The 26,514-nt window shown below is 53.1% G+C and overlaps 1 protein-coding gene across 6 annotated transcripts in view; it reads right to left on the reverse strand.

Moving 5' to 3' along the window:
- Positions 1-26,514, reverse strand: part of Kcnab2 (potassium voltage-gated channel subfamily A regulatory beta subunit 2) — an 89,863-nt gene that overhangs the window by 37,073 nt on the left and 26,276 nt on the right. For 2 of the 6 annotated variants that reach the window (XM_075946905.1, XM_075946907.1), the window contains exons 2-3: positions 10,084-10,212; positions 9,024-9,065 (exon numbers count right to left, since the gene is read on the reverse strand). In XM_075946905.1, the coding sequence (XP_075803020.1) occupies positions 9,024-9,065; positions 10,084-10,160 (119 nt within the window). In that variant the 5' untranslated portion in view covers positions 10,161-10,212. Of the gene's footprint in view, positions 1-1,507; positions 1,753-9,023; positions 9,066-10,083; positions 10,213-23,487; positions 23,657-26,514 lie in introns of those variants that run through there. The other 4 variants (XM_075946906.1, XM_075946909.1, XM_075946908.1 and 1 more) reach the window with 4 other exon arrangements.

Below are 26,514 nucleotides of genomic sequence, written 5' to 3' on the forward strand. Positions count from 1 at the left end.
TGTTTTGTTTCTTTAAACTACAACCATATGTCCAAACAATGGCCCAAGGACCAAACACATAGGCCACAAGAGAGGAAGATAAAAGAGCAAGTCTGACCTCCACTCAGTGGAGAACAGCCAAACCCTGGGGCTAAAACCTAAGAAACCGGGTTAGATGTGACTTCAGATAAAGGCATGTTTTTATGATAAGTAGGTGCCAACTAGTGCACTGGATATACTGATAGGAAAACATATACTTGCTGTCTACCTGAGATTCTAATTTGATAGGTACCTTGTATATGCAACACTGGCGACCTTACAGGGACTGGAGGAGACAGTTCCCTTTGACCCACTGGCTCTGGAGGTCACAGACAGGAAAGACACACAATCTGCCTGTGGGGCCCTCAGGCTCTGTGGTCAGGAGCTGTCCCGGGTGCTGAACACAAGGACGCCTGTCTTCCACAGAAATGTTCTTCTGAGAGTATGAAAACTTATTCTACATGCAGGTCATTCAGACAGACAGAACCTTTACTCCACAGCCTTTGTTACCACAGTGATAGCCGGCTGCAGCCAGTTCCAAGGTGACCTGATGATGCCATCCAATATTAGGATGTGAGGGACACATTTCTCCATTCACAGAACACAACCCGGGGTTTTCTTTCCAGAATGGGCTTGTATTAGAGATGGCAAGTTGAAGTATTTTCCTTCAAACTTTTCCAGATTTACTTTATTTTATGTGTTTGCATGTTTTGCCTGTAGAGGTCAGAAGAGGGCACTGGATCCCACAGAACTGGAGTTATGGATGCTAATGAGCCGCCAGGTGGGTGCTGGAACCAAACCCCAGTCCTTTGCAAGAGCAACCAGTGCTTGTTACTTCTAAGCTAGCTCTCAAGTCCCATTAAACATTATTTTATTTGTAAATTTTTTTGGTGGGTGTATATACACATGTATATATATATAATACATATACACACACACATATATACACACATGTATGTACACACACACAATACACTCACGCAGTGCCTATAGAGGCCAAAAGGTGGCAGATGCTCAGGAACTAGAGATACAAGCAGTTGTGAACTGCTCTGTTCTGGTGCTGGAAATTGAACTCAGGTCTTTTCCAAGAACAATCAGGGCTTTTAACTGCTGAACCATCTGTCCAGCCCCATGAAATGTTCTCACTAATTCACTCTTAGCCAACCCCTAGTGACTAATTTGTCCCATGAAGTTGCCAGAGACAAGTGAAACAGCCTTTCCCTGCTCAGCCAAGTTCCCCTCCATGAAAACACTCATAGAAACAAAACTTTAAACCCAGCATTGCTATTTTTGGACAACTAGGACTACAGTAGACTTTCAGTTTCTTCATGGAGTCATTTCTATGTAGTTGGAAATTCCAAATTGAAAATATTTACCCAGAGTCACAATAAAAACTGTGGCCCGCATTTCCAAGGCGGTATCACCTTGCAATCCTCCTTGGATCTCCCGGGGACCCCTTGACCACCCACCTCTCTAGCCCAGCCCTTACCGATACTTCATGCCTGTGCGCTGGGCGGTGCAGCCGTCCAGGGAGAGGCCGTGCATGCGGAGGAAGCTCTCCATGTTCCTGGCCTGGGCGGCTGCCCGCACCTCCCTCAGCCGCTGCAGCTCCAGTGTGTCTGTCTGGCGGACTGGATGCAGGGCCCAGTCTGAGTGGCATCTGCTGCTTACGCTCCGCAGACTCTCGCTGTACGTCATGGACAGCATGGTGCCGCCTGGAGTTGCCACTGTCCAGACGGGAAATGCCGAGTGGTGGTCGTTTAGTTTAGGAAGTTTGTCAGAGCCCCTGGTGCCCTAGGCTGACTGGCTGGCTGCAGGGCAGGGGGCAGATGCAGAGGTAACAATCTTCAAGGAGAATCACCACCAGGGCATGCCTGAGTCTTGGGGGAAACACCCTTGGCCTGAGATTCTTGTCCTTAAAACCATGCTTTCTGGGGGATGAACTTGCCCACCTCTGCCCCAGCAGCTGCAAGGGAAGCTGGCCAAGCTGGATTGCAAGCAGGAGGGAGCACCACCTCCAAGTGGCACAGTGTAACTGGGGGGAGGGGGGCACATGCAGAAAGGGAGTCCACGAGCACTTCCGAGGGCAGTGTGGCTGCCTGTTGGTGGCTGAGATGCCACGTCACAGTGCTCTTGTAAGGGGCTCACCAGTTGGACCCAGGCAGAACGCTGTCCCAGGGCAGAAGCACAAGGTACATGTGCCACAGAAGCAAGCTTTAGGTGGGCTCCTGCTGCAGCGTCCCCTTACCCCGCATGCCAGGGGCCCAGCTCAGGGAGGCCTTGTTTGTTCTCAAGCCTGACTGTGCGGTGCGCTGTTTGCTTGCTGAAGTCCTGCCACACCAGCAGAGGGCTCTGTGCTTCATGACAGAAAGTCATAGCCCGTGGAGCATTTGTAACAGGGTGCAGGACAGGAGGCAGGGGACGTGGGCTTATTGGGAGTGTAAAATTCCACAGCTTAAACAACCAGAACCATTCATAGACTCATTCTAGATGAACACACTCTCAGAGACCGAGATCAACACAGTGTCTATCGAAAGGGAATTGGGACATGAATGGTGGCCTTGGCTATGGACACTGGTATGGCTGGAAGGACCATGTGTCCCACGGAGAAGGGACATGGTCACAACTATTTCCTGCAGGCAGCATTTCAGGAGCAGGAGCAGGAGCAAGTGAGGACGGTGGCTGCAGGAAGGAGAGGGAGTTACATCCTGCTCTCTCTACGACTGACGGTAAGGACACAGTGGCAGGTATAGGTGAGACAGAGGTCTGCAATCCAGGTCCCTGTCCTTGGCACCACCTATGCCCAGATGCTGCACAGTGGCCCCAGAAGTATCACTAGAAGGCGCAGCTGAAAGTTCTTACTGCAGTTGGGCCAGCAGCAGCGGCGAGACCCTGAATCCATCTGCTAGAAGGGAACCAGCATGGTGCCACCCTTGGCCTGAGAGAACGCAAGCTTGATTAAGGCAGAAGGAGCTGAAGAGCTACTGGGTGGATCTAGGGGTGCACTGAGTGGCCCTGGGTTGGGGTCCCTCTGGGGGCCAGAAGAAAGGCCCAGAGATGCCTCTGTGCAAGTCCACCCAACCCGAGTCTCCTCTCCCTGCTGGGCCTGAGTGAGCACTGCGGGTGGGAGTCACCTGCAGGAACCAAGAGCTTCCCTGCAGTTATCTTTATATGAAGACTCATGTTTGCACTGGTCAAGCCTAGCATGGGGTTTAGTTCACAGTAGGTTCTTGGAATAGTCACTGTATCTGCATCTAAGTTAGGGAAGGGGCTTAGAGAGGGTCCGGGAAGACCAATGGATGATGGAATCCTAGAGAGGGAGGGAGAGAAGGAGAGACAGACAAACAGACAGAGACAGACAGACAGACAGACAGACACACACACACACACACACACACACACACACACACAGAGAGAGAGAGAGAGAGAGAGAGAGAGACAGAGACAGAGACAGAGACAGAGGCAGAGACAGAGGCAGTATCTGCCAGATCTTGGATCTTCTGCCCCGAGCATGGCAGGCGCTGTGCTGTCTGTACACGGTCAGAGCCTTGCTTGGGCGTAGCTCCCTACCTCATCACCCCTTTCCTGTGTGGCATTTATCAGCTCTGTGCAGATACTTTCCTAACTGTCCTGACTGTTCTGCCTCTCTGCAGCTGTCTGCTCCTGTTCTCAGCGGTGCCCATGGAACCCAGAGTAGGGGCCCGGACCTCTAAAAGGTAAGCCAAGGCTTTACTGGGCCTTGCCAGGCTGAGCCCTAGTGGCAATATCTCTGTAGCAGCACCGGGGCTGACTGGCTCCTGACTCAGGCTTAGCACTGACTTACAGATGTTTTTGTGGTAGGAGGTTTGATTTCCACACTAGGACTGGCATTCACCACGGATCACAGTTTTGGGGTGGGAGTGGGATACCATCTGCAGGTCTCTGGATACTGAAACAGATGGGGTTTGGGCTCTGCAAAAGCCCTGTGTTTCTAGGAAGATATGTCTGGGGACTGCAAAAGGCCCCAGTTTATGATGAGGCACATCCTAAGGAATGTGGACCTGAAACCCAGCCCACAGGTGGCAGGGCAGGCTCCCTCTCCCTCCTGCAGGCTGGCCACTGCCTCCTCCAGTAGGCGCAGGGCAGCAGTGGGAAGCTGTGCTGGAGGTGTCGCGTGGCCCACAGCCAGCCCTGTGTGGAACGGAGGCCAGCTGTCTCTTCCCTGGGGTGAGAGAGAGGGCCAGCTGGGCGGGCTACAGCTGGGAGCTCTTCTCGAAAAGTGGGCAAGATGCACACACTCCAAGTCAGGTCGCAATCAATAGCCATTAGCTTTCAAGACATTGCCCGCAAAAGTGCCTGGGGTCTGCAAGGGTCTGCAGGGGTCCACTCATAGCCACATGGGCAGGTACTTGCGAGGTGACAGAGGCTGTCACCAGGCTGCTGCAGTGTAGCCAGGAGCGCACCTCACAGGACAGGTGACTGTCCCCAAAGGTGTGCATGATAACACCGGAGATGAAAACACCGTGGGGAGAAGTGTCTACCCTCTAAGCTGGAGGGTGACGTAGGCCTGAGAGCAGCCAAGTCACTAGAGGAATGAGCCCCGCAGGCACCAAACATCACTAGGAAATGATGGACACCCAACACTCCTTTACAGAGAACGCATGTGTTCCCGACAAGACGGAAGGAAACAGGAGAGGACAGGAAAGAACAGGGCCCTTCTACCTCCCTGGTGGACTGCACAGCCACCACGGAGGGAATGCAAGGTCTGGGGCATGGGGGTGACCCAGAGTCTTCTGTTACAAGCGAATAACCAGCAATCTAAAGAGAACTCAGAGAGGGTGGCGGCCCAGCAAGAGGGTCCATAATCCCTGTCTGTGAGTGTGTGCCTGTGTGTGTGTGTGCGTGCGTGCGTGTGTGCGTGTGTGTGTGTGTGTGTGTGTATGCAGAGGATATTAACTCTGGGAAGGAGCTGGGGCCACCCAGAGGAGGATGGTTATATAGATATGTGTAGATGGTTCCTGGGTTCTGGCATCTAAGTGCAGACAGACAGCATTTACCACTCTGGACTCCCTCATGCTGGGGCTGTACCCTGGGCTTTTCTTCGGGGTGAATGTGAAAGGTTCCAGGTGAGACAGTGGTGAGGAAGGAAGCCCACTTCCAAGGCTCCTCCTGCCTGAGCTTGGGGGACCTCTGACTTCTGAGCTGCAGCATTTCAACCACTTTCTAGAGCAAGGCTCTCTGGAACTCTATCCCTGTATCCCACCAGGTCTCTAGAAGAACGGATACCTTCCCTCCCCCGCCCCAATAGGATCAGCTAATTCCGCTCACTTGAAGGTTTTCTCTGCAAATCTATTCCTGTCGGCTGGGGGCTCAGGGGACTCCACTCAAATTAACAGGGTGACACGGAAAAGTGAGACGAAAGAATGCTAACCTCATTAAAGTCAGCAGGAACTGCCTCCTCTCTCCCCAGCTCACCCTCTACCTGGAGCTTCAGACCTAGGGTCTGTCTACCAACAATCACCGAAGCCGACAAGGGGCCAGAAAAAAGCCCTATCTCTCTATCAAATGCCAACTTGCGTCCTGAGGCCGGAGACCAGCCGGAAGCCTCGGAAGTGGAGACCTAGGGAAGTGGTCGCCATTCCAAGGCGCGGCTCTGCAACTCTCTGCATACCCAGCATCCCCGCAGCACACGCTCAAGAACCACCAGCAAACCAAGACCTGAATAAGCCACCCTGGCTCCTGCAGGCACGGGCTTCCTAGATGAACTTCTCAGACAGCCACAAACCTCGCGGATGGCACTGGGAGCCCAAGGCACGACTGCCGAATCTTAATCAAGGGTAATGCCAGCGAGGCACAAGCTAGATGGCGGGTCTCTGGCAGACAGGAGGAGAGCCAGGCCAGCGCTGCACAGGGTGGGCAGCAAGCAGGATCGATTGCAGGGTGGTGGGTGCAGCCAGGTGGGAGCCCACCCACCCTCCTCCATCCAGCACAGTTACCTCAAGTGCACCCTGACGGGCTATTTAAGGTTGCCTGCTTTGAAAAATAAACGTGGATGGTCTGATTTCTGATCAGCCGGAAGCGGTCCCAGACATTACCCCAGCTCTATCATGTAAGTTCTTGGGGATGCCTGCGTCCAGGCAGCAACCCTCAGATGGTGGCTGCCACATCCATCCCTTCGTCCGACTCACCTGCCTCGCCGGGTGGCTGCTTGTTTAAAAGGCCACAGTCTAGTTATTAGGGAGCTAAGGAAGCGGCGGGTGCGGTGGTGCTTTCATTAGGGAGTGTCACTGTAGAACGTCAGAAGCAATTGGTGAATGAGAGAGTCCCACAAGGGTCGGCTTTGGAGGCAGCAAGTCCATTAGCTTCTATTAGGGAGTTTTCATCTTGTGGAAGAGGCTGAATTATTCACGAGCGCCTCTCCCCTAAAAGCTCAGGAAGTGCAGCGCCAAGCTGCAGCCTGGCAGTGCCCCTACCTGGCAGGATGGTTGGGGTGCAGCATGAGGTGGGGGTCCTGCCCTCTCCCTTGGTCTCACCTTTGCTGCATCTGCTGCCTTTGTATCAGAGGCACGGATCTTCTGAGCCACGGGTAGCTCTTTCCTAAGCTATTATTTGAATGCCAGACACATGGCTCATGGCTTCTGCTCCACCTCACTCCAAACCATGGCTTCAGTAGACAGCTAGGGTGCCTGTGGCGTGTGGTCACTGCCACAGGGAAGAGGCACACGGAGGTGTTCTGCCCTCCTCTGGGATGTACCCAATGTGGGTGTATGGATCTGTTTGGGCACACAATGCCCATTCCTCTGGCAGGGGCACTGTAGGCTTCCTTCCTGGCACATCTCCTGACCTGGGCTTCAGATAAAGCTTTGGGATTATCCCCTGAGGCCAGCACCAGACTGAGGCAAAATGCAAGGAGAAAAAGGAGCTCTGTGGTGCCTTCCACCATCGGAAGATGTATTTCTCTGCCCTTTGGCCTCTCTGAGATCCTTGCTCTGGCTGTAGGAGCCTGAGCAGAAACATCAGCATTTGCTGAAGTCCAGCTGCAGGAGACTGCACAGTCCCTCTTTTCCTCTGGCACCTCCTCCATGGAAGAATGTCCTGGGGATAGGCCCTGGCTAGTGGGGAAGGAAGATGGCAAACATGTGGACCATCTGCAGTGTGTAGACAAGACAGGCCCACTACACAGCTCGGAGAAGATGCTTCTAGTCAACCCACACACACACACAAGCAGGAAAAACGCTAACCACCTGATGACACCTGATCTGAGAGCTATTCAATTGGTAGCCAGGACAGATAGAGTACTCTGTCACAAACACTTCTGCCATCAAAGGGCCGTTGTTAAGTCATGTGACAAATTCTGTGATGGCCATGCCCAGCACTGTGTTGATGTAGGTGTCTCACAGTGAGTGGCACCTGTCTGTTCAATGACCAAGATCCTGGCTCGCTGAGGTCACCACCAGAGGTGGTGCCTGACTGCTTATGTGGAAAAACTTCACTGGAGATCTAAAGGACAGGAAAGACCCAGGGCTCCTGGTCTGAGGGCCGGCCAGCGCTGTGCACAGCTCACTACAGCTTCACCTCGTCAGTCAGTGGTGCACAGCTCACTACAGCTTCACCTCGGTCAGTCAGTGGTGCACAGCTCACTACAGCTTCACCTCGGTCAGCCAGCGCTGTGCACGGCTCACTACAGTTTTACTTACACCGGTTCTTTACTGGGGCTCCTTCTCAGACCGTTTCTCTGTGCCCCCTCTCACCAGGCAGAGGTGGGCAGGCTCTCTTGAGGATGGGGTTAAGGTACAAGCTTGGTTTTTATTACTCAGCTCCTTCGAGAACAAATGCCATACGCTCCTCATACGCCACACAGACGTCATACAAGCGTCTCTAGGCTCAAGCTCAGGCCAAGTTTTTCCCAGTCAACATTTCAGTCAAACCAGAGTCTCATCTCCCAGAGTTCCCTGTAAGGAATGAGACTTAGGGACAACGGCACAAATTAGCCCATGAACCCAGGCGTGGTCATGATCCCGAGGCCGTGGGAAGGAAACGACGACGTGAGGAACCAGCGCTGACCCTGCACACGTAGTCTAGACTTCTGGTGCATCCCAACACCCCACGGTACCGCCTCTGGGATGTGCTCCCCAGATCGGGACAGTGACCTTTAACCTCACAGGTGAAGATACGCTGGCAGGAAAAGCCCCACCGCCAAGGTGGCCAGCTCCCTGACACAGCCCCAAGGCAGCCGAGCCAACTGCCTGGAGGTTTCTGCAGCTTTGCAACCTTGCTTCCCGGAAGGGAATGTCTTCTGGGTGTGTTCTTTGCTTTGTAGGTAAGGGTGAGGTGGTCTAAGGGGAGGGGCAGACTGGCCTGAGAGGAGCCTGGGCATCTTGATACCACATCCTGGCTTCCAGTTCTCCATCAGGGAAGCATTACCAAGAGATACAGTGACCCCAACCTTTATCCAAATCGCACCACATACCCCCAACCTCCGTTACAAGCCTTCGAAGCAGCTAAAGGTGCCACAGGTTATCTATTAGCCCATCCAAACCCAAATCGGCGGGCGACAGGAAGGACAGACGGATCCTTCCCTCCAGTAGGGGAAGCACAGACCCACGGCCATAGGAAGTGGCCCATACACTGAAAAATGTCCTTTTTCTTTTCATGCCTTGCATGCTGAGGCTGAAACCCACAGCCTTGTACACACCGGGCAAGTGTTCGACCGCTGAGCGCGGTGCCTAAGTGGCAAGTGAAGCCCTAATGGTGCATGTGACTGAGAGACGAACATACATCTCAAGTCCATTTGGTCAAATCAAAGCCGACTTCAGTCGATGAACACACGCAATTAACCTGACCGCATGCTCTCACCAGAGTACCGCACAGGCTCCGTGGTTAGCACCGAGACACACGGGTGGAATCTGCCATTAGAGGCAGTGCCAACCTGCATCTTGCCCTGCTTGGGATGGGCACAGCCCTCCCCAGCACACCTTTGCCTTTGGCCTTCAGGGTTGAGAGGAGGAGGGGGAGGAGGAGATTACCTGTAAAACTGGAGCTGCCTTTTGGGACTCCCATATCGCGTACTTCAGATAGCGGTGGAGGAAAGCGGGGAGAAAGGAGAGACGATAGTGCGCAGTTGGCATCAACCACAGGCAGGTGCAAGCTCAGCATCATCACCGATATCCCGCAGCCCACACCCGCCACGCATTCACCCCTGGCTCCATCCAGGCTAGCTGACCAGCTCTGTCAGATGTACAAGCTGGGTACCAAATGCTCTGCAGCAGCGCCACCCAGTGGCCAGCGAGGCAGAGGTCTGCAGCCTGATCTGGTCGTGGATGGGTCCACAGCAGACTCTGAGTGGGCGCTTGGGTTTTAATAAGCTTTAGATCATGCTTTACAATCTGATTTAGAATTGCTCCAAAACACACCCTTACAGGATGGCCTGAGACTCTAGGGCCCTCTCCAGGGCAGACACTGGTTTCTGCAGATATTTGCAAGGGCTCAGGCTCCAGCCGTTATCTAGAAAGGTCCAAATTCCCAGAATATTTCTGCTGTTGGGGTCCTATCCAGTCACGGTCTTTCAGGGCGGTGATACAGGCTCTATGTTGGGTCTGTAGCCAGCGGTTCTCACCAGCGCCCTCTATAGGAGGCCTGAGGTTCAGAAAGGTTGGCTCACACAAGGAGGTCAAGATTATACTATAGGAGTTCCGGCTGTAGCTGGCCTTTCTAAGACAGGCAGGTGCCGTCCCCCAAATGCCTGTGAGCTCCTTGACAGCAGCCCCCTTAAATGCCAGAGCTCCTAAAGAGCCGGGTGGGATACTAGGGTCCACTATGCGGCTGCTCCAGGCACTATGAAGTTGCTCAGGTAGCCTCAGATAAGGTTTCCAAGGGTCAGGGACCAGAAACAAATCTATTTTGGTTCAGTGCCATCCAGAAAGTCTCTATATAGGCTTCAAAAGCTTCCATTCTTTTTCTGGGGACCTGTCTACCTCAACTCTTGAGGCTCACTTGAATCCTTATCCTTTCCCCAGGGGAGCGTGGCTGCCTCAGAGACTCCTCCTCAGAGGAAGAACTAGGAGGAGGCCTGGATGGGCGAGTTACCTGTAGATCATCCCAGGGGAGCCTGTCTGCCGCAGAGAGAGACGAGCCGGGGACCCCGTGGTTGATTCCGGATACATGGGGCCGGCCTCACTTATCCAGACCAGCTTGCCTTTTCACAGAGGGGAAATTCTGAAAGAAAAGGAAAAGACAAAAGGTGATGGTTAGAGAGACTGAGCAGGCTTGGGCTATACGAGCTACTCACACTGCCTCAGACAGACTGCCCCACCGATTCAAATGGGCTTGCTGTGGAGGATCCTGTCCCTCCAGCAGGACCCAACCCCACTGCTCACATGAGGCACAAGGGTCTGTGGCTTCTCTGTCCCCTCTCCTGTCCTCACCTCCCGGGAACTGAACTTTATGCCTCTCTGGCTCCCGAATCCACCCCACAGCAGCTTCCTGTGCCGCCCTAATACTTAGGAAATTTGTTTATGCCCTCAATGACCCCTGGATCCTGGGATTTCCCCTCCTTGTGCAGGGCCCTCCCCTTGGGCACAGCTAGACCCAGTGACTTGATCTTGACCAGGATAACGTGGCTGAGGAGATGGGTTGTCACTGGATGGCATGGGTTGTTGCCCATTGCTGCGCTACTAGGTGGCTCCTCTGCCAGCCTTAATGAAGCAAGGTGCCATGTGGTAGAGGTTCCTGTGGCAGAGGCTGAGGCCTCGGCTCAAAGGACCACCAAGAGGTGACTTCTCAGATGACCCTGTGAGCTCGGAAGCTGGTTCTTCACCAGTTGGGCCTTCCCATGAATCCTGGCTCTGGCCAGCACCTGATGAGCCCTAAGCTGCACTTAGCTACGCCCTCCTGGGCGCCAGACCCTCCAGCACCCTGATGTAAGACACGCGTTGTCTGAGCGCCAGACCCTCCAGCATACTGATGTAAGATACGCGTTGTCTGAGCGCCAGATCCTCCAGCATGCTGATGTAAGACATGCGTTGTCTGAGCGCCAGACCCTCCAGCATGCTGATGTAAGACACACATTGTTTAAAAAAAAAAGACACACGTTGTTTGAAGCCACTAAATTTGTGGTGGTTTGTCACAGCAGAAGGCGATGATTGCCAAGATCCTCCTTCCGTCTGTTCGTCCTTTTGTTGGTCCATGAGTCTCCCACTTCCACCCTGAGCGAAGTCACCAGTCATTCGCCGAAAGCCCTGGTCAGCTCCCAGCTGCTCCTGGATCCCTCTCAGCTCTGCTCCCCTGGCCACAGGGCATCATTTCAAAGGGCACCTTGTCAAGTGCCTCCCTTGCATGCTGTTGCCACTAGGCTGTGCTGTGCCTGTTGGCTCTCACCCGAGCCTGTGCTCACACACTTGGGCCACCTAGAGACCACACTCACGCCCCCCACAGCCCTCTTCATGTTGAGAACTCCTTCACCCAGCTGCCACCTTTAGGGGTGCCCTCCCAGATGCCAGGCAGTTTCAGCAATCTGTCTGCATGCGGGTCTGGTTGTCCATCTTATCTATGTGGAAGTTCCCGAAGGTCTTGGTAACTGCCATGCCCCTGGCCTCCCAAGGGCCCAGATGAAGGTCCTTGATTCAAACTCACAGGGCCCCACTGCCACAGGCAAAGCGATATTTGGGAGTGACAGTGACCCCTGAAATTGGTGGGTGACACTTAGCTAAATAGCCCATTTCGTTTTTGTTTGCCCAATGTTTCCTTTCCTTTAGAATCAAAACCACTTGTAAACACTATTTAAGCCTGGCCAACGTGGCCTGTTGGAGGTCCTCATGAAGTCTTCTCTGAGCGAGGGGATGTGCATGCATGCCTGTTGGAAGCAGCACAGACACCAGAAGCAGCGTGGAGCTGTCATGAGTGAGGAGGCTGATGAGGGACCCTGAGGATTTTTATAAAACCTCATTTGGAACGATGAAACAGAACACAAGCTCACTTCAGACCTTAGTTTTGAGGTAGCCGGGGTGTGGCTGATACTGAGGTCTCCTGGCTCATTATGCAAAAGCTCCCGAGATGAAGGGATCCTGAGCCCCCCGAAGCCCCTCAACATCCACTCTTCCCACCGACCACCTGTGTGTGTTTGTGCGTGCCACCACCACGGTGCAGAGTTGGGCTAAGGGTCAGGAGGCACAGGCCTGCTGGGAATGGTCACCGGGGCCCATCCATGAGGGAGAGTAAATAAAAGAGCCGGACTACAGGCCATGGGGGAGGATGGGAGGCAGGGGTCCTCACAGGCTGACAGAGGACTGGGCCCCCCTCCACACACCTTCCTAGCCCTGACGTTCGTGGAAACCTCAGGGATGGTTCATGTACAGAATTCTACAAGGACCCGCTGTCTGTGTTGGGAGGGAGGGCTCAAGAGATGGGATAAATGGGAGTTTCTGAGGTGGATGGGGACAAGACTGGCATTTTCGGTGTTTGTGGGTATCGCTGATGCTCTGGTCCAGGGGACCTCAGTTTAGGAAGCCACTGGGCTAGAGGTTAGTTCCTACAGCTGGAGCCAGAGGGCCAAATCTAGCCTGCTGCCAGTTCTAGTGAATAAAGTTTCATTGAGTCATCTCATAGACATCTGCTGAGGGACGGTGCTGCCTTGGTGGAGGGTTGAGTAGTACCGACAGAGACCATAGCCAGGAAAGTTTAAAACATTCTCTCTCCTATTACCGAAGTTTGCTAACACAGGATCTAGGCTCCTATTGGGACTAATTGAGTCCTGGCCTTCAGCTGCTCTTCCCTGTCTAGAGCCTTCTAATTGAAGTTACTAGAAGCTGTGCCTAGCTTAGAGGCAAGCACTCCCTACATCCCTACATGAGTATATGGGCCTTTACCATTGGGTACCATGGGATTTATATTAGGCAGAAGCAGTACCCTTTTAAAGGGGATCCAAATACATCCTGGGATAGTAGATGCAGACTATACAGAAGAGATTAAGGTTATGACATCTGTCCAACAGGGGGTGGTGGTAATTCCTCAAGGCTGGCGGATAACACAATTAGTGTTGATTCCCAAAGTTCTCAATCCTTGGGATAGGTACGATGGAAAGACCTTCTTACAGGACAATGGAAGAAGCCCATGCTCCTGTTGGCTAGGGTGAGACGAGCTGTTTGTGTTTTTCCTCCAGGAACGGACAAGCCCATTTGGGTACCAGAGCGATAAGTTCGGGCTGTGGAAAAGGATGGGAAAGGATCCTGTGATGAGCCTGAGAATGACACCTGTCGTTCTCTTGATGAGTCTCCTGGTGAGTCCCAATCAAGCAGAAAGCACTGTGTGAAGTCTGGTAAGGAACCCCCTTGTATTGATCAGTGAGCCAAGCTAGTTCTTTGTATTCATCTTTCTATTCCTCAAACTATACTGCTGGAACTGCTTTAAGCAATATGGTGATAGAACAGGCTTCTATTAATCAGACCTTTTCCTTTGTTACATTTATGCTTTGTTACATTATGCTTTATGCTTTGTTACATTTTTTTGGACTATGAATATTACTTTAAAGGAATCCTATACAAGTGAGTGTAGTTCCTATCTTTCTTTTTTGGAATATTTCTCTGAGAGCCCAGGCACTATTAAATCCTGTGTTTTAGTTTTCTTTCTTTCTTCTTTTCCTTTTTGTAGTATGGAATAGCACCTTTGGGGGAAAAGATATTCTTGGTTGTTCTTTCAGAAACTGCGGCCTGAGCGACTGCTGGGATGACCACTCCAGGGCTGCCTTGTTGGGTCGGGTACCAGCCATCATACCACTGCCAATTACTAAAAGGACTAAGCAGACTGAGAGGACCCTGTATCGAGAGAAACGAGATCCTGGAGAGACAGCTGCAGTGGTTGCTGTCATCCCGGTGTCTGCTGCTGCAGCCGTGACTTCAGGACTGGCAACGGCACAAACATTGTTGGTGTTGGACACCGTGGATAAACTGGCGAGACAGGTCAATGATGCTCTCCAGACTCAGAATGCCCTGAGTGTCCACATTAAATCTGGACTTTCGAATTTAAATCAAGAGACTGCCCTATTGTAGGAGCAGGTGGACTTATAGCTAGTATAACAAATGTCTTGTTCACACCTTTATCATTCCATTTGTATGACATCTGTTAATATTGCTAATGCCTCTTATGTGGTGAAACAACTCAATGGTTACTTGAATAGCCCTTGAAATGTTACAATTAGCACACCAGATTGTTGATACCTGTGTGCCCTGTTTTAGCCAAAGGGTTGGTAGAATACCATAGCCCAAATGGGAGGCTGGGTCCAGTGGTAACTGGGGACCCTATTGCTGGCAATCTTAATGCCTGTTGCCATGGGCATTCGTCTCTGAATTCTGTGTAAGATCAGACAACCCATGAGAATGCAGCATATGGTCACTTAGCAAGTCCTTCTAAGCCTGTTGGTCAGTAAGGTTTGGTTGCAAATACTGCACCAACAATGAAGATTCCTCCGTAGACGGGCAACTTCTACAGAAGAGAGCCCGCCTAAGACAGGGAAGGGGCCTCCCTAAGACGGGTAAGGGTTTACTCTTCTGAGATGACCTAAGACAGGAGGGTCTTCTGCTTTATAAAAAATTCAGAGGGGAGATGTCGGGACTAATGAGTCCTGGCCTTCAGCTGCTCTTCCCTCCTAGAACCTTCTAACTGAAGTTACTAGAAGTTGTGCCTAGCTTAGAGGATCAGAGGATGGGATTATCACCTGTTGGCCGTTGACTGCAGGGTATTTAAGCCTCCATGGTGCTATTAAAGAGGGGCTTTTTGGTACCAGTGTTGGAAGGTCTGTGTGTCAGTCTGTCTCTGCGTGTGTATTCTCAACCTCCAGCCCCTTGCCAGAAGCTCACTAACTGGGTTCTAGCGCATAGAGCGCAGATGGGGGCTGCTGTGTGTGCGGCAGGCTCCTGCTTGGACTCTTTAAGGGATGACTCCCTAGCTCTTTTCCAATGGGTCCTCTCAGCTCTGACCCTGCAACTTCCTCTCTGAAACAGGGCCACCAGGAGCAAGGTCCTTCAGACCGACCAGCAGCCTCAGCACTCAGGGCATCTGCCTTCCCTCCCATGGCTCCTAGAAGGATTGACCATGACTGACTAGCTTCAGAATCTCATGTAGCCCAGGCTGGCTTTGAATTTCTGATCCTCCTGCTTCTACTTCCCAATGTTGGGATTACAGGTGTGTGCCATCACACCCGCTAGTATACGGTGCTGGGTCAAACTCACGCCATGTGCATGCCGCACGAACATTCTACCAACTAGGCCACATTTCTAGCCTGACACAAATTCCATCCTTCCAGAAAAGAATATCAAAGCAGAGTTTTCTCCTCAATAAGAGAGAGTGTTTAGCCCTCAGGGACATTCTTGAGGAGGCTCTCTGCTCCAGGGCAGTTCTCCTGGACAGACTCCACTTGGTCCTTGTATCTCTGAGGAAGTCACTCTTGTTAAGTTGGACACTGCCTTATGTTGGGCCACAGCAATGCGGCCCCCATTCCCCTTGGTTGCAGGACCCCACGCTTGTGAGTTCTTCTCCATCATCTGTCCCTGTCTCTAGGCTGCCCACACGGATCCTGCCAACCTCTGATTCTCGGGCTGCTCAGGTTCTAGCCTTGAATCCTTTTGCTTCTCTGAACCCTGTTACTGTCCCGGGGACCAGATCTTTGTCTCCACCCTGCATCCCTGTCTGTGGTCTCCTTTATGCATCTGCCAAGATCTCCTGGCATCTCCACGAGGAGGCAACACACCTGTTTCAGGCTCATGTGTCAGTTCTGAGTGCTTGACCAGCCCCATGGTGGTCCTGTGTTTTGCATGGCCAGGGAACCAGCTGGGTCACCCACTCTTTGTCCAGTGCCTCTCCACACCCAGGCTTCTCACCAGCTCCCTAAGTGGTCACCTGAGACCATCCCATCCCATCAGCACAATATTCCACAGGGAGCCAGAGGGCTTCTCTCGGGACACAGCCTGGATCATCCACTAATGTGCTCACAACTCTCCTGCAGCTTCCATTCTACTCAGAGCAAAAGCCACATATAGTCAAGACCTCTATGCTGCCTGCCAGCGCCGGGGAGACCTCCGGGCCTGTTCTCAGTGCCTCTCTGATATCAGGAAGTGGCCCCCATTCTACACAGCAATGCAGGCTCTCGCCAGGTCCCTGAGCCTAGCAGAGCCACCCCTCAGGATGCCTGTAGTCCTCTTCCACCTGAGCCTGACCTTTGACTCCAGAGGTCTACCGAGTGCCCCACTATCCCTGCTCGCCCTTCATACCTTAAGCTGCCAATCTTCTCCTTAAGTTCACTTCTTGCTTAGTCCCGTCCTGTGGGATCTTTAATCCTAGAATCTGTGACTACCGACACGCCTACGGCTCACCCTTGTTTCTCTTTCCACAAAAGCTCTGCCGGTTCTATGAAGGCTGGGGCAAAGGGGTGCCCAGTGTTCCTGCAGTGCCCGGCGGCGCTTGGTAGGCACCCAACTGCTACTGAGTGAATAAAAGACTGACTCAGCCTGCTGGGGATACAGCAGGAGAGGGTGAGGACAGGGCAGCCGTGTTACTGAGAATACCACACTGCCTAAGGATTAGCAAGCCTTTTCTGGAGTGCAATGCCTGCTTTGTCCAGTGGGGGGCGCTCATAGAACCTGCAAGTGTGGGAATACCTGCTGCCGCTGGGGAGGGGTCCTGGCGGTCCACCTTGACGGGACTCCAAGCTCACTCTGAGGCAGTAGCCAGTTGACCCCCAACACACCCCAGGCCCACAGCCACAGGGGAGCACTGACCTTACTCTGAAGTGGTCTGACATGCATAAGAAATTTACCTTTAAAAAATAAAAAAGCCACCCGGTGGTGGCGCACGCTTTTAATCCCGCATTTGGGGAGGCAGAGGCAGAGGCGGGCGAATCCCTGTGAGTTCGAGGCCAAACTGGTCTACAAGAGCTAGTTCCAGGACAGGCTCCAAAGCTACAAAGAAACCTTGTCTGGAAAAACCAAACGAAACGAAACCAACCAAACAACAACAACAACAAAACAACAAAACAACAACAACAACCCCAGCCCAGAACCTCTGCCACATTTCTGGGAAGGAGTGGGTTTGATGGAATTTCTCACAGCCCCCTCTGTACATTCAGGATGCAAGTCTTGCCTGCAGAGCCCGCTTCTCGGCTCGGCAGCTGTCGCTGTCCAATCAGGAAGAAGTGCACCTGCTGAGTGGCCAATCCCGATAGAGCCGACATTCTAGGGGATGCTGGGAATCGTAGGCTGGTGCAGTATTCCGGCAGGTATCACACCGAGGAAGAAGGTAGGCAGAACTGAGTGGTCCCCAAGCACCTCACAAACCTCTCCAGGCAAACCTGTGCTGGATAACCCCAGGCTCCTGATGCCCTCTGTAGTTTGGAGGATAAGTTGGAGCCAGATTGAGTGCCCCTAAATCCCTGACTCCTTCCCCCACACATTCTGGAGGACAGGCAGAGCTGGGACAGGCACCCCAGGCCCCTGACATCCCCCACAGTTTGGACGACAGGCTGAGGAAGGTCATGGACAACATAGCAGGTTTGGGAAGGGATCTGGGTTTGCTATTCAGGCTGAAGGTCAAAGTCTGGTTCCAGTCTGGGTTTATGCACTTTTAGCCACACCCCTATCTGTGTGTGCCCTTGAGTAACTTTCTGACTCACATTTGAGGAATCTGAAGCTAGGGGCTTTGCCATGGCCTGACCAAATGTCCTTATAGAAGCAGGGATGTAGATGCTGTGCAGCCAGGAGGTAAACAGACAACCAACCCCTAGCTTTACAAACACTGTGCGCAGTAGGTGGGGTTGAAGGCAGACGGCCAAGAAGGGTCAGGAGGCACTGCTCAAGCCACTCGCCACCTTTCTTCTCTCCGCTGTTTTGATAACTTTCAAACTTCAGAAAAGTTTTAAAAATAACAACAAACACCCAAGTCTTCGTCCTACTCAGCAAGGGTCTACACGGCCGCACTTGCACGTGTGCCCTCCTTCCGCTCCCCTCCTGTGCGTGTGGCTCGCAGGACCGTCAAGGCCATCTGAAGCTCCGGCCTGAATGTCACCCACAGGGGCTTCAGCACTCATCCCCCCCCCCCCCCCGTCACCGTGTTCCACAGTCACAGCATCAAGAGGAGTCAAAGAGAATGACAGGCAGCTCTGCCCAAACGCCTGTGGCTCCCTAAGTTCTTGTTCAGATTTTCAGAAATCCAGGATCCAATCAGGGACCTCATATGGCATCAGCAGTTTCTTTCTGGCTTCTTTGAACCTAGAAACACCTCATCACAATTCTCAGTGTAAGTGTGTGTGTGTGTGTGTGTGTGTGTGTGTGTGTGGCGCGCGTGTGTATGCACGCAAGTGCTGTGTATGTGCTGTGTGTGGCACGTGTTCCTGTGGAGGCTGAAGCAGGACATCTGATGTCTTGTTCTGTCACTCTCCACTGTGTGTGTGTGTGTGCGTGGATGCTGTGTGAGTGTGCTGTGTGTGCTGTGTGTGCGTGTGGTACATGTTCCTGTGGAGGCTGAATCAGGACATCTGGTATTTTGTTCTGCCACTTAACCTTGAGACAGGGTTTCTCAATAAGCCGGGAGCTTGCTGTCTTACCTAGAGTGTCTGGTCGTCAAGCTCTTGGGGTCTACCTATCCCCACTCCAGTGTTGCGGTTACAGGCACTGGCAGGCATGCCTGGCTGTTTACGCAGGAAATTAAACTCAGATCCTTGTGGGTCATAGTAGTTACTCTGCCCACTGAGCTGTCTTCACAGGCTTCAGCTTAGTTTTTCACACAATCCTCTCACTGAACTTGAAGCTCACTAATTGCCTAGACTGGCTAGTCAGTAAGTCCCTAGAGCCTCCTTCCTGTCTCTGTTTCCCAGCGGTGGGATTCTATTTTATGATTCTCTCTCTCTCTCTCTCTCTCTCTCTCTCTCTCTCTCTCTCTCTCTCTCTCTCTCTGTGTGTGTGTGTGTGTGTGTGTGTGTGTGTGCTGTTGGGGCGGAATCTCGGGCCGTGTGAATACTTTGTGAACGCTCTACCACTGAGCTACACCTTTGGCCCGACCCTGGGAAGTTTCTGTTTTTCTCTTTTGCCCAGTGTCCCAGTTGCTTGTCTTGCTGACCACCCCTGAGTTTTGTGATTTGTCTGACGTTGCTTAACTGCCAAATCTTCATAGCAGACTTCCTCTTTCTCACCCATCCCAGCAGGAAGCAGTCGCTCTACCCACTGTGGGCAAAGCTGGCTGTAGGCAGCATTCACTGCGGCTCATTCTCCCCTCCATCACCAGTCAGGAGCCACGGGAGAGTAACCGAGGATCTGGATCCTCTGCAGCTTCTCAGGAGGAACCTTTTTCAAGAAAGGCCAACTATGTTGCCATCTGTATTCTGAGTGCAGGGCCGGAAGCTGTGTTCAAATGAAGGAAAATGTGAAAATGGATGCTGGGACCTCGATGCCAGCAAGCCTCAGTGGTCTCACTGAATGACTGTGGTTCATTACTCTGGGTCCTGGGGCAAGCTTGGGATTAGCTGGAGGACGTGGGTTTGGCAGTTTTTTGGGCAAGTTGGATCTGTAGCATGTGTGTGATGTGATGGAGGGCGTAAAAGTCCCCGGGTCACAGGTGACCAAGGGGAGGGACTTTGGCTCAGTGTCTCAGTTTCCTTGTATATAGAATAGGGCCTGGGCTACAGGACCTCAAATGATCACATTATGCTGGGGGTTAGTGTAGATGACAAAGAACTGTTGAGGGGCCCTGTTCTGACCCCTTAGTCTCAGGGAGATTAAAGACAGTATCTATGGCCACTGAGAGTTGGCCAGGGCTACTTGTGTAGACAGAAATACAGGGGACCGAATGGCCAGCTTAAGGCAAGAAGCCACAGGAGAAGCCATATCTGGATAGAGTTGAGGTCAGAGAGACAAAGGTATAACAGATTCTTTCCTGGTTACCCCGATGCCCTGGCTGTCTGGACTGGCATTTGAGGAGGCACAGGAGGAAGGGAACGGTTGAGTCACAGATTCAAACCCCTTCCATCTCTCAGAGCCTGGCTCCTTTGTGTGACTTGGCTGTCAGTGGCAGGTATTCCTTATCCTTCCCTCTAGCGCAGGCTGACTTCTGGCTAAGGAGGGGAGCAGAGTGACGACGTCCTAATTCTAGCCATGGTTGAAGGAGACTTGTCTTTGAACACTTGCTGTTGCCATGGGTACTGCCTGGCATACATGTGCCCTGAGACACCTTGGTACATATGTCAGGGCACTCGGCCTCGAGTGGGTCACTGGACATGCACTGCCATGGTCGGCCACCAGGACCCCTGCATAGCAGGAGCATGTGGCTTTGGGTAGGACACCCAACCTCCCACTGTCAGTGGAACGAGAAGATAAATGGGACTATGCTACCTGGGGAGGTTTGTGTGTTGCGAGTCTCACAGGACCTGAGACCAGCCTGTGCTTAGTGCAGGGAGAGCTCTGGCCCATGACCTGGTGTGTTTCTTGGAGAGCTGCCAGCCGCAGCTCCTTCCTGGATATGATTGCCTTCCTTGCATGGCCACTGAACCTGCTCAGGTCACATGTACCCCCTGGCAAGGGCTTGAGTTCTGGAAGGTCATCCCTTTCTGCCCTCAGCTCGGCCACACTGCCTTGCTTCCCTAGTTTGATGGCTTTCTCTCTTCCTTTCCTTTCTTTCTTTCTTTCTTTTTTTTTTTGATACAGGGTTTATCTATGTAGCCAGGGCTGTCCTGGAACTAACTCTGTAGATCAGGCTGGCCTTGAACTCACAGAAACCCACCTGCCTCTGCCTCCCAAGTTCTGGGATTAAAGGTGTATGCAGCCATGCCCAGCTGAAGCTAGTCTTTGTAAGCACAGCTGGGCATGCTCAGAGAGAACCACATTGCTCACTTGATGGAGTACATGGGACTTGGGTCCTCTGTGGCTTCATCCAGATTCTGAATTTCTTCTGAGAATTCCAAGGCTGCCCCCTGAGCCCTTTGGAATACTGACATTCTGTGCTAGCTGTAGTCACATGACAAAGACCCCCTGGTGCTTGGGCCACATGGGGAAGAGGCAACTGGAAGGTATGGATAGCAGGAAGGAACACAGGAGACTGCCTTGACAGCTGTCCCCGCAACATCTCCCTCCACTGTGACCTCTGTCCTTGTGGCCCCCGGGAGGCCAGGGCAGTGCCCACGCCATTAAAGCAGAGCCTCACATGTAACCTAGAGACCAAACAGCCCTACACAGCGAGGTGGTACTCAATGCACGTGGCTGGAAGGGGCAGAGGGGAGGAGGCTGGCGCCAGCTCGGTGTGTATCAGCCTGGGCCTTTCAGAAAGCCTCGCTGGGAGTGGCGCCTCAGCTTCTGTGTCCCGAGCTGACAGAATGCTGCCTATCTTGACTCCAGTGTTGGGAATTGCCCAGCCGAGCCTGGAAGGGCCTCCCTTGAGGCCGGGTGTTGGTTTCTGGGTGCTGACGAGGCGCCTCTTGAAGAGACAGGAAGAGGTGTAACTGCTGGAAACCACACACCACGCTTGAGTGACACGCCCTTCCTCCCTGCTGAGAAGTCAGGGCCCTGAAGGGAGCCCACTCCTCTCTCCCCCTCAAAGCCGGGTCCATCCGGATGTCAGCTACGCCAACGGGAAACAGGCAGAAGGGCCTAGAAGCTGTAAGGGTGCCCAGGCTTGCATAGTAAGCCCTTTACCCACTGAGCCATCTGCCTTTGCAAAGAAACCTCAGCACCCTGGAGACCTTGGAGGACAGACAGCAAAGCGCAGGGGAGGACGGTACAGAAACCTGACAATCTGACAGGAGGCAGCATGGATGTCACGTGCTTCAGACCGCAGCAGAAGCATCCGTTCCTGACCACAGAGACGAGGTGGAGATCACTGAATGAAGTGTTAGATACACCTCTCACAGAGGCCTCCCCGGCAACCTTTAGAAAGAGCACGGTCTGAAACCTTCAGCTAACCCTCCTCCACGCCACGCTCAAATGCCCATTCTCCCCACACAGAAACAAACCAGCCCCACAAAGACAATTTACAATTAAGCAATTGTTACAATTAAAAAAAGACTACAGCCAGCACGACCCCACCGTGTTCAACACGACCCCACCGTGTTCAACATGACCCCACCGTGTTCAACACGACCCCACCGTGTTCAACACGACCCCACCGTGTTCAACACGACTCCACCGTGTTCAACACGACCCCACCGTGTTCAACACGACTCCACCGTGTTCAACATGACCTCACTGTGTTTAACATGGTGTTTGCACTCTTCTCCCTGGATGGCAGACACCCAACAATTCACACCCATGTAACCTGACAGCTCACAGCCATGTAATGAGCCTCCCCTGTGCACAGGGACAACGTATGTTTGCTGGATCAGCAGCTGGGGAGAGTTAGTCATATCTCCCTCCCACTCCTAGAAGAGGGACTCAGTATTCTCAGCCTGGGGGACATGGGCCTGTGGCTGCAGCCTCTATGATATGGACGTCTGGTGAACCTGGGTGAATCTCCTGTCCCCACCATCACCCCAGCATCTTTTTCAGACTCAGGACAAATCCTCTACAGAGATGAGTTTGAGGATTAAGAGGCAGGGGTGGGTTGGGGAGGGTAGGCTGGCTCCCTGAGCACAGCTCCCCTCACCCCCCACTCTCGTTCAGTCACACCTTTTAGCAACTACTGTAGGTGCTGTGTAGGGCTCAGGGGAGGAGGACCCAGTGGTACTGAGGGCTCAGAAAGAGCCACAGGATCCTGGCCCAGTGCTCTTGGCTGAGCAGGCAACACACACCTGTCCCTGTCCATATGCGCGTACCAGGCAGAAGTCTTCCCCTCTCTTCCTTCCTCCCTTCGATGAACGCAAGGCACCAGGACCTCTCGCAAATACTGGGAAGCTCACCATTTCTTCCTCATCCTCCCCCCCCCCCCGGTGGCCACACCCTGCTGGGAGTGGGGGAGGGGAAGTACAGGATGAGAGAGCCTGGTAGGGGAGGGAGGAAACCTGGAGCCCCTGTCAACCCTGGCTTTGCCTCTGCCACGGTGACATCTGCCTTGCCAGGGCTGCGCTGTGGGAAAGTTTGGGACAGGGGCTCCTTGTCAAAGGTAGAAGACCAGGAGAGAGCAGATGGGCAGGTTTCCCAGGAGTCACTGGGGCTGCTCAGCAGCTGGCACTCACACCCGCATCCAAGAAGGAACAGAGGCACCCTGCAGAGCCCTTGATCTCCCTGCTGTCTCCCTGCCACCCCAGGGATGAAAGCAGAGGCCCATGGGGAACTGTGTCAGCCAGACCTCCACTGGATGTGCTGCTGTGCCGGGCCAACTGTCTGAGCCGCGCGGTTGGGCCTCGTGTGTGCTCAGTGGCTGTGGCTCCTGGAAGACTGGACAGGAAGCCACACGGGGCCACAAGGAGCCTGGGGAGGTATCTGTGCCAGTGTCAAACCTGGACATTCAGCAGCTCCACGGCCTGCTCAGGGAGCCACCACTGTCGTGTAGCCTGCCTGGAAAGCACCCCCAAAGCACCCTGGGTACCTGCTGTGGACCGGGACCTGTAGAGGAGACCATGTTCCGTGTGTCGGGTGGAAGGCTGAGTCACTGTCTGCTGAGCAGCGTGCCACCAGGGACCACAGGCCCAACGGGAAGTTGGTGCGGCAAGCTCCAGGGCCCCATGTGCAGCCGGGCTACTGCACAGTCAGAGACTAACAAGCCAGGGCCCCCAAGGGACGTCAGGGCGTGGCCTCTGGTGGAAAGGCCCAGCCACCCCTGGTGTGTGGACAGTGCGGTTGCCTCAGGGACAGGAGTGGGGGAAGAGACAGTCATGGCAGGGTAGAAGCATCCTTTGTGGTTCTGCTTCCTGTCCACAGGGCCCCTCCAGAAGGGAAGCCAGACACTCATCACCTGGGAGCCTCTTTCTTAAGGTGGGGAGAGGCCAGCTCCTAGTGAGTCCTGGTGATGCTAAAGACAGCCTCTTACCAGGGCCAGCGTTGTAGGAAGCCTTGTTCAGCTGGTGTTCCTCACTTCCTGGAAAGGCTCTGTTAACCACCTCCCCTTCTACAGATGATGCCCTGAGGGTCCTGGAGGCTCAGGCATATGGCTGGGATCGAACCCAGGCCTGGCTGAGTTTGAGCTGCGTTCCATGGTTTCTGCCTGTCCTAAAAAAACCCCGGTGACCTGACAGTTCAGACAAGGGTACCCTGGGAAAGATGGGTTACAGGGGGAGCCTCTAGCTGTGGGAAGGTTTCCTGCTGTCCTGCAGTCCCTGACATGCCTGTCGGGATAGCTGCTAAGTGGTGGAACCCATGAAGCTCCACCAGGCTCCCTGCAACCAGGAGAGATTCCAAGCTCTTTGATTGGAGGCAAAGGAAAGAAAGAAAGGAAGAAAGAGAGAAAGGAAGGAAGGAAGGAATAAATAAATAAATAAATAAATAGCTGGGAACACGCCACCCTTAGCTATGCTGGTCACTCTCACAGGACTAAACCACCAGCCGCAGGCCTAGCTCACTCCTCATTTACATTTCCCAGAAGGGAGGTGGTCCTCGTCTTCTCCGTGAGTGCCAGGCTCTGCAGCCTCCAGCTCATGCACTGGAAGAAGGATGCTCCTGAGGCCCCAAGGGATAAATGGAGAGATCGATGAGGGAAAAGAAAAACATCCAAGTGTTCTGTGAGAAAACCAAGGTGTTGGGAGATGAACAAGGGGGAAAAGGAAGAAGAAAAACTAGGAGACACCGTGAGGGAGAGAAAGGAAGGGAGGGAGAGAGGAAGAAAGGCTCATCCCACTGAACCCAGTCTAGTCCACGGATCCCAGTGCTCGCTGCGCTGTACTTTACAGACTATTAGGGCCCACACACATTAACTAGCACTCAAGGGCACTCAGCAAATCTAGGAGAAGCGGGACTGGGCCCCCGTCAGGCTGTCTTCCACACAGCACCTTTTCCTGCCCCCACCTGGGCCTCTGACAGGATGGGTGACCCTTACTCTGTGGCGCATACACGGGCAGCCGCCCTCTTGTCCCCAGTATGAAGGACATCTACAAAGACGGGCTTTACCCGGAGCGGAAAGAATTCACGGTGGCTAAGACCAGCTCTCAGGAGCGATGGATGAAGTTGAGTGTCACAGATACCCAGGTCTCACCTCTGTTCAGCTATGCAGACACACCAAAACAGTCTCAGGACTCAACTCCATTCCTGACCCTTAAAAGTAAGTCTTGGCCAGTTCTCGGGAGGAAGAGGCAGGTGGATCTCTGGGAGTTCACCACCAGCCTGGTCTACAGAGTGAGTTACAGGCCATCCATGGTTACGCAGTGAGACTCGTCTTAATAAACACGTCGATCTCAGTTCCTTAGCTGTATGCTGTGTAACTGAGCTGCTCTGGAGCTGCGGACATAGCTCAGTTGGTAGTGTCCTGACCCAGTGTTCAGTAAGTCCTGGGTTTGATCCCCAGTACTGCATAAACTGGGCATGGTGGCACATACCTCTGCAATCCCAGCATTCAGGGGGCAGAGGCAGGATGATAAGTTCAAGGCCAGTTTGAGGTATATAGTGAGTTTGAGGCTAGCCTGGGCTGTATGAGACGCTGCTTCAAACAAACAAACAAACAAAAAAGTAACTTTGGACCAGGAAGGCAGGGGGCTGGAGGCAAAGTCAGAAGTACCCAACTTAAAATGCTATCAACAGTAAAAAGAGACCCCACGGAGAGAGGACACAACCGATAAGGGATCAATGCCCGGACCATGCACAGAGCTCTTAAGGAAGCTGAATAACTTGGCTAGAAAACAGGCAGAGGCCTTGAAGAGACTTCGCTCTGAAGATGCACAGACTGCAACATGGATAAGAGGCTGAGCAACACCCATACATCGGGAAATGCAAATCAAACCATGAGGAGCTACTGCCTCGTGTCCACCAGGGTGGTTGCTGCCAGAAACCAGAGAGAACAGGCAACAGAGACTTAGGACACAGGAGCCCCTGACTGTTGCTGAGAGGGTGTTCAGCTTCTGTAGAAAACAGCCTGGGGGTCTCTGGGAAATATAAAAACACAACTGCCCGTGACCCTGCTAGGAAAGGCTGTGGAGCCTTCCTACATTAGGGAGATTCACCAGGGTTGGGCTGTAAGGATTTTCAGCTTAGCCCCACTTCCTGTTCACTGCTTCCTGAGTGAGGATGTGATGCGACCTGCCCGCTTCCTGCTCTTGTCATCTGGCCTCACGCCCTGTTGTGCCGGCTTCCTGCAGCAGACTGGAAGCCCCTAGACTGTGAGCCCAAAGAGGCCCCTTTTACCACCCCCAGCATTGAATCCGGCGCCTTAAAGAAGTGTCTGTACACGCAAGATGATCAATCACAGGACACACCAAATGGGGTCTACCCGGACAACAGCACACTCTTCCCTTAAGAAGGAAAGAAAATCTACACTTGTTACCTTGAGGACCCCAAGCCAGCCATTGGTGTGGGAAGTCCTTCTGTCTATGTGTTGGTTTTATTGGTTAGTGAATAAAAGCTGTTTTGGCCAGTGGCTTAGCAGAATAGGGCAAGGTGGAGTTCCAAGCAGGTAGAGGAGGAGAGAGTA

This window comes from Microtus pennsylvanicus, chromosome 13 (assembly GCF_037038515.1).
Source record: "Microtus pennsylvanicus isolate mMicPen1 chromosome 13, mMicPen1.hap1, whole genome shotgun sequence".
Taxonomy (NCBI): Eukaryota; Metazoa; Chordata; class Mammalia; order Rodentia; family Cricetidae; genus Microtus; species Microtus pennsylvanicus.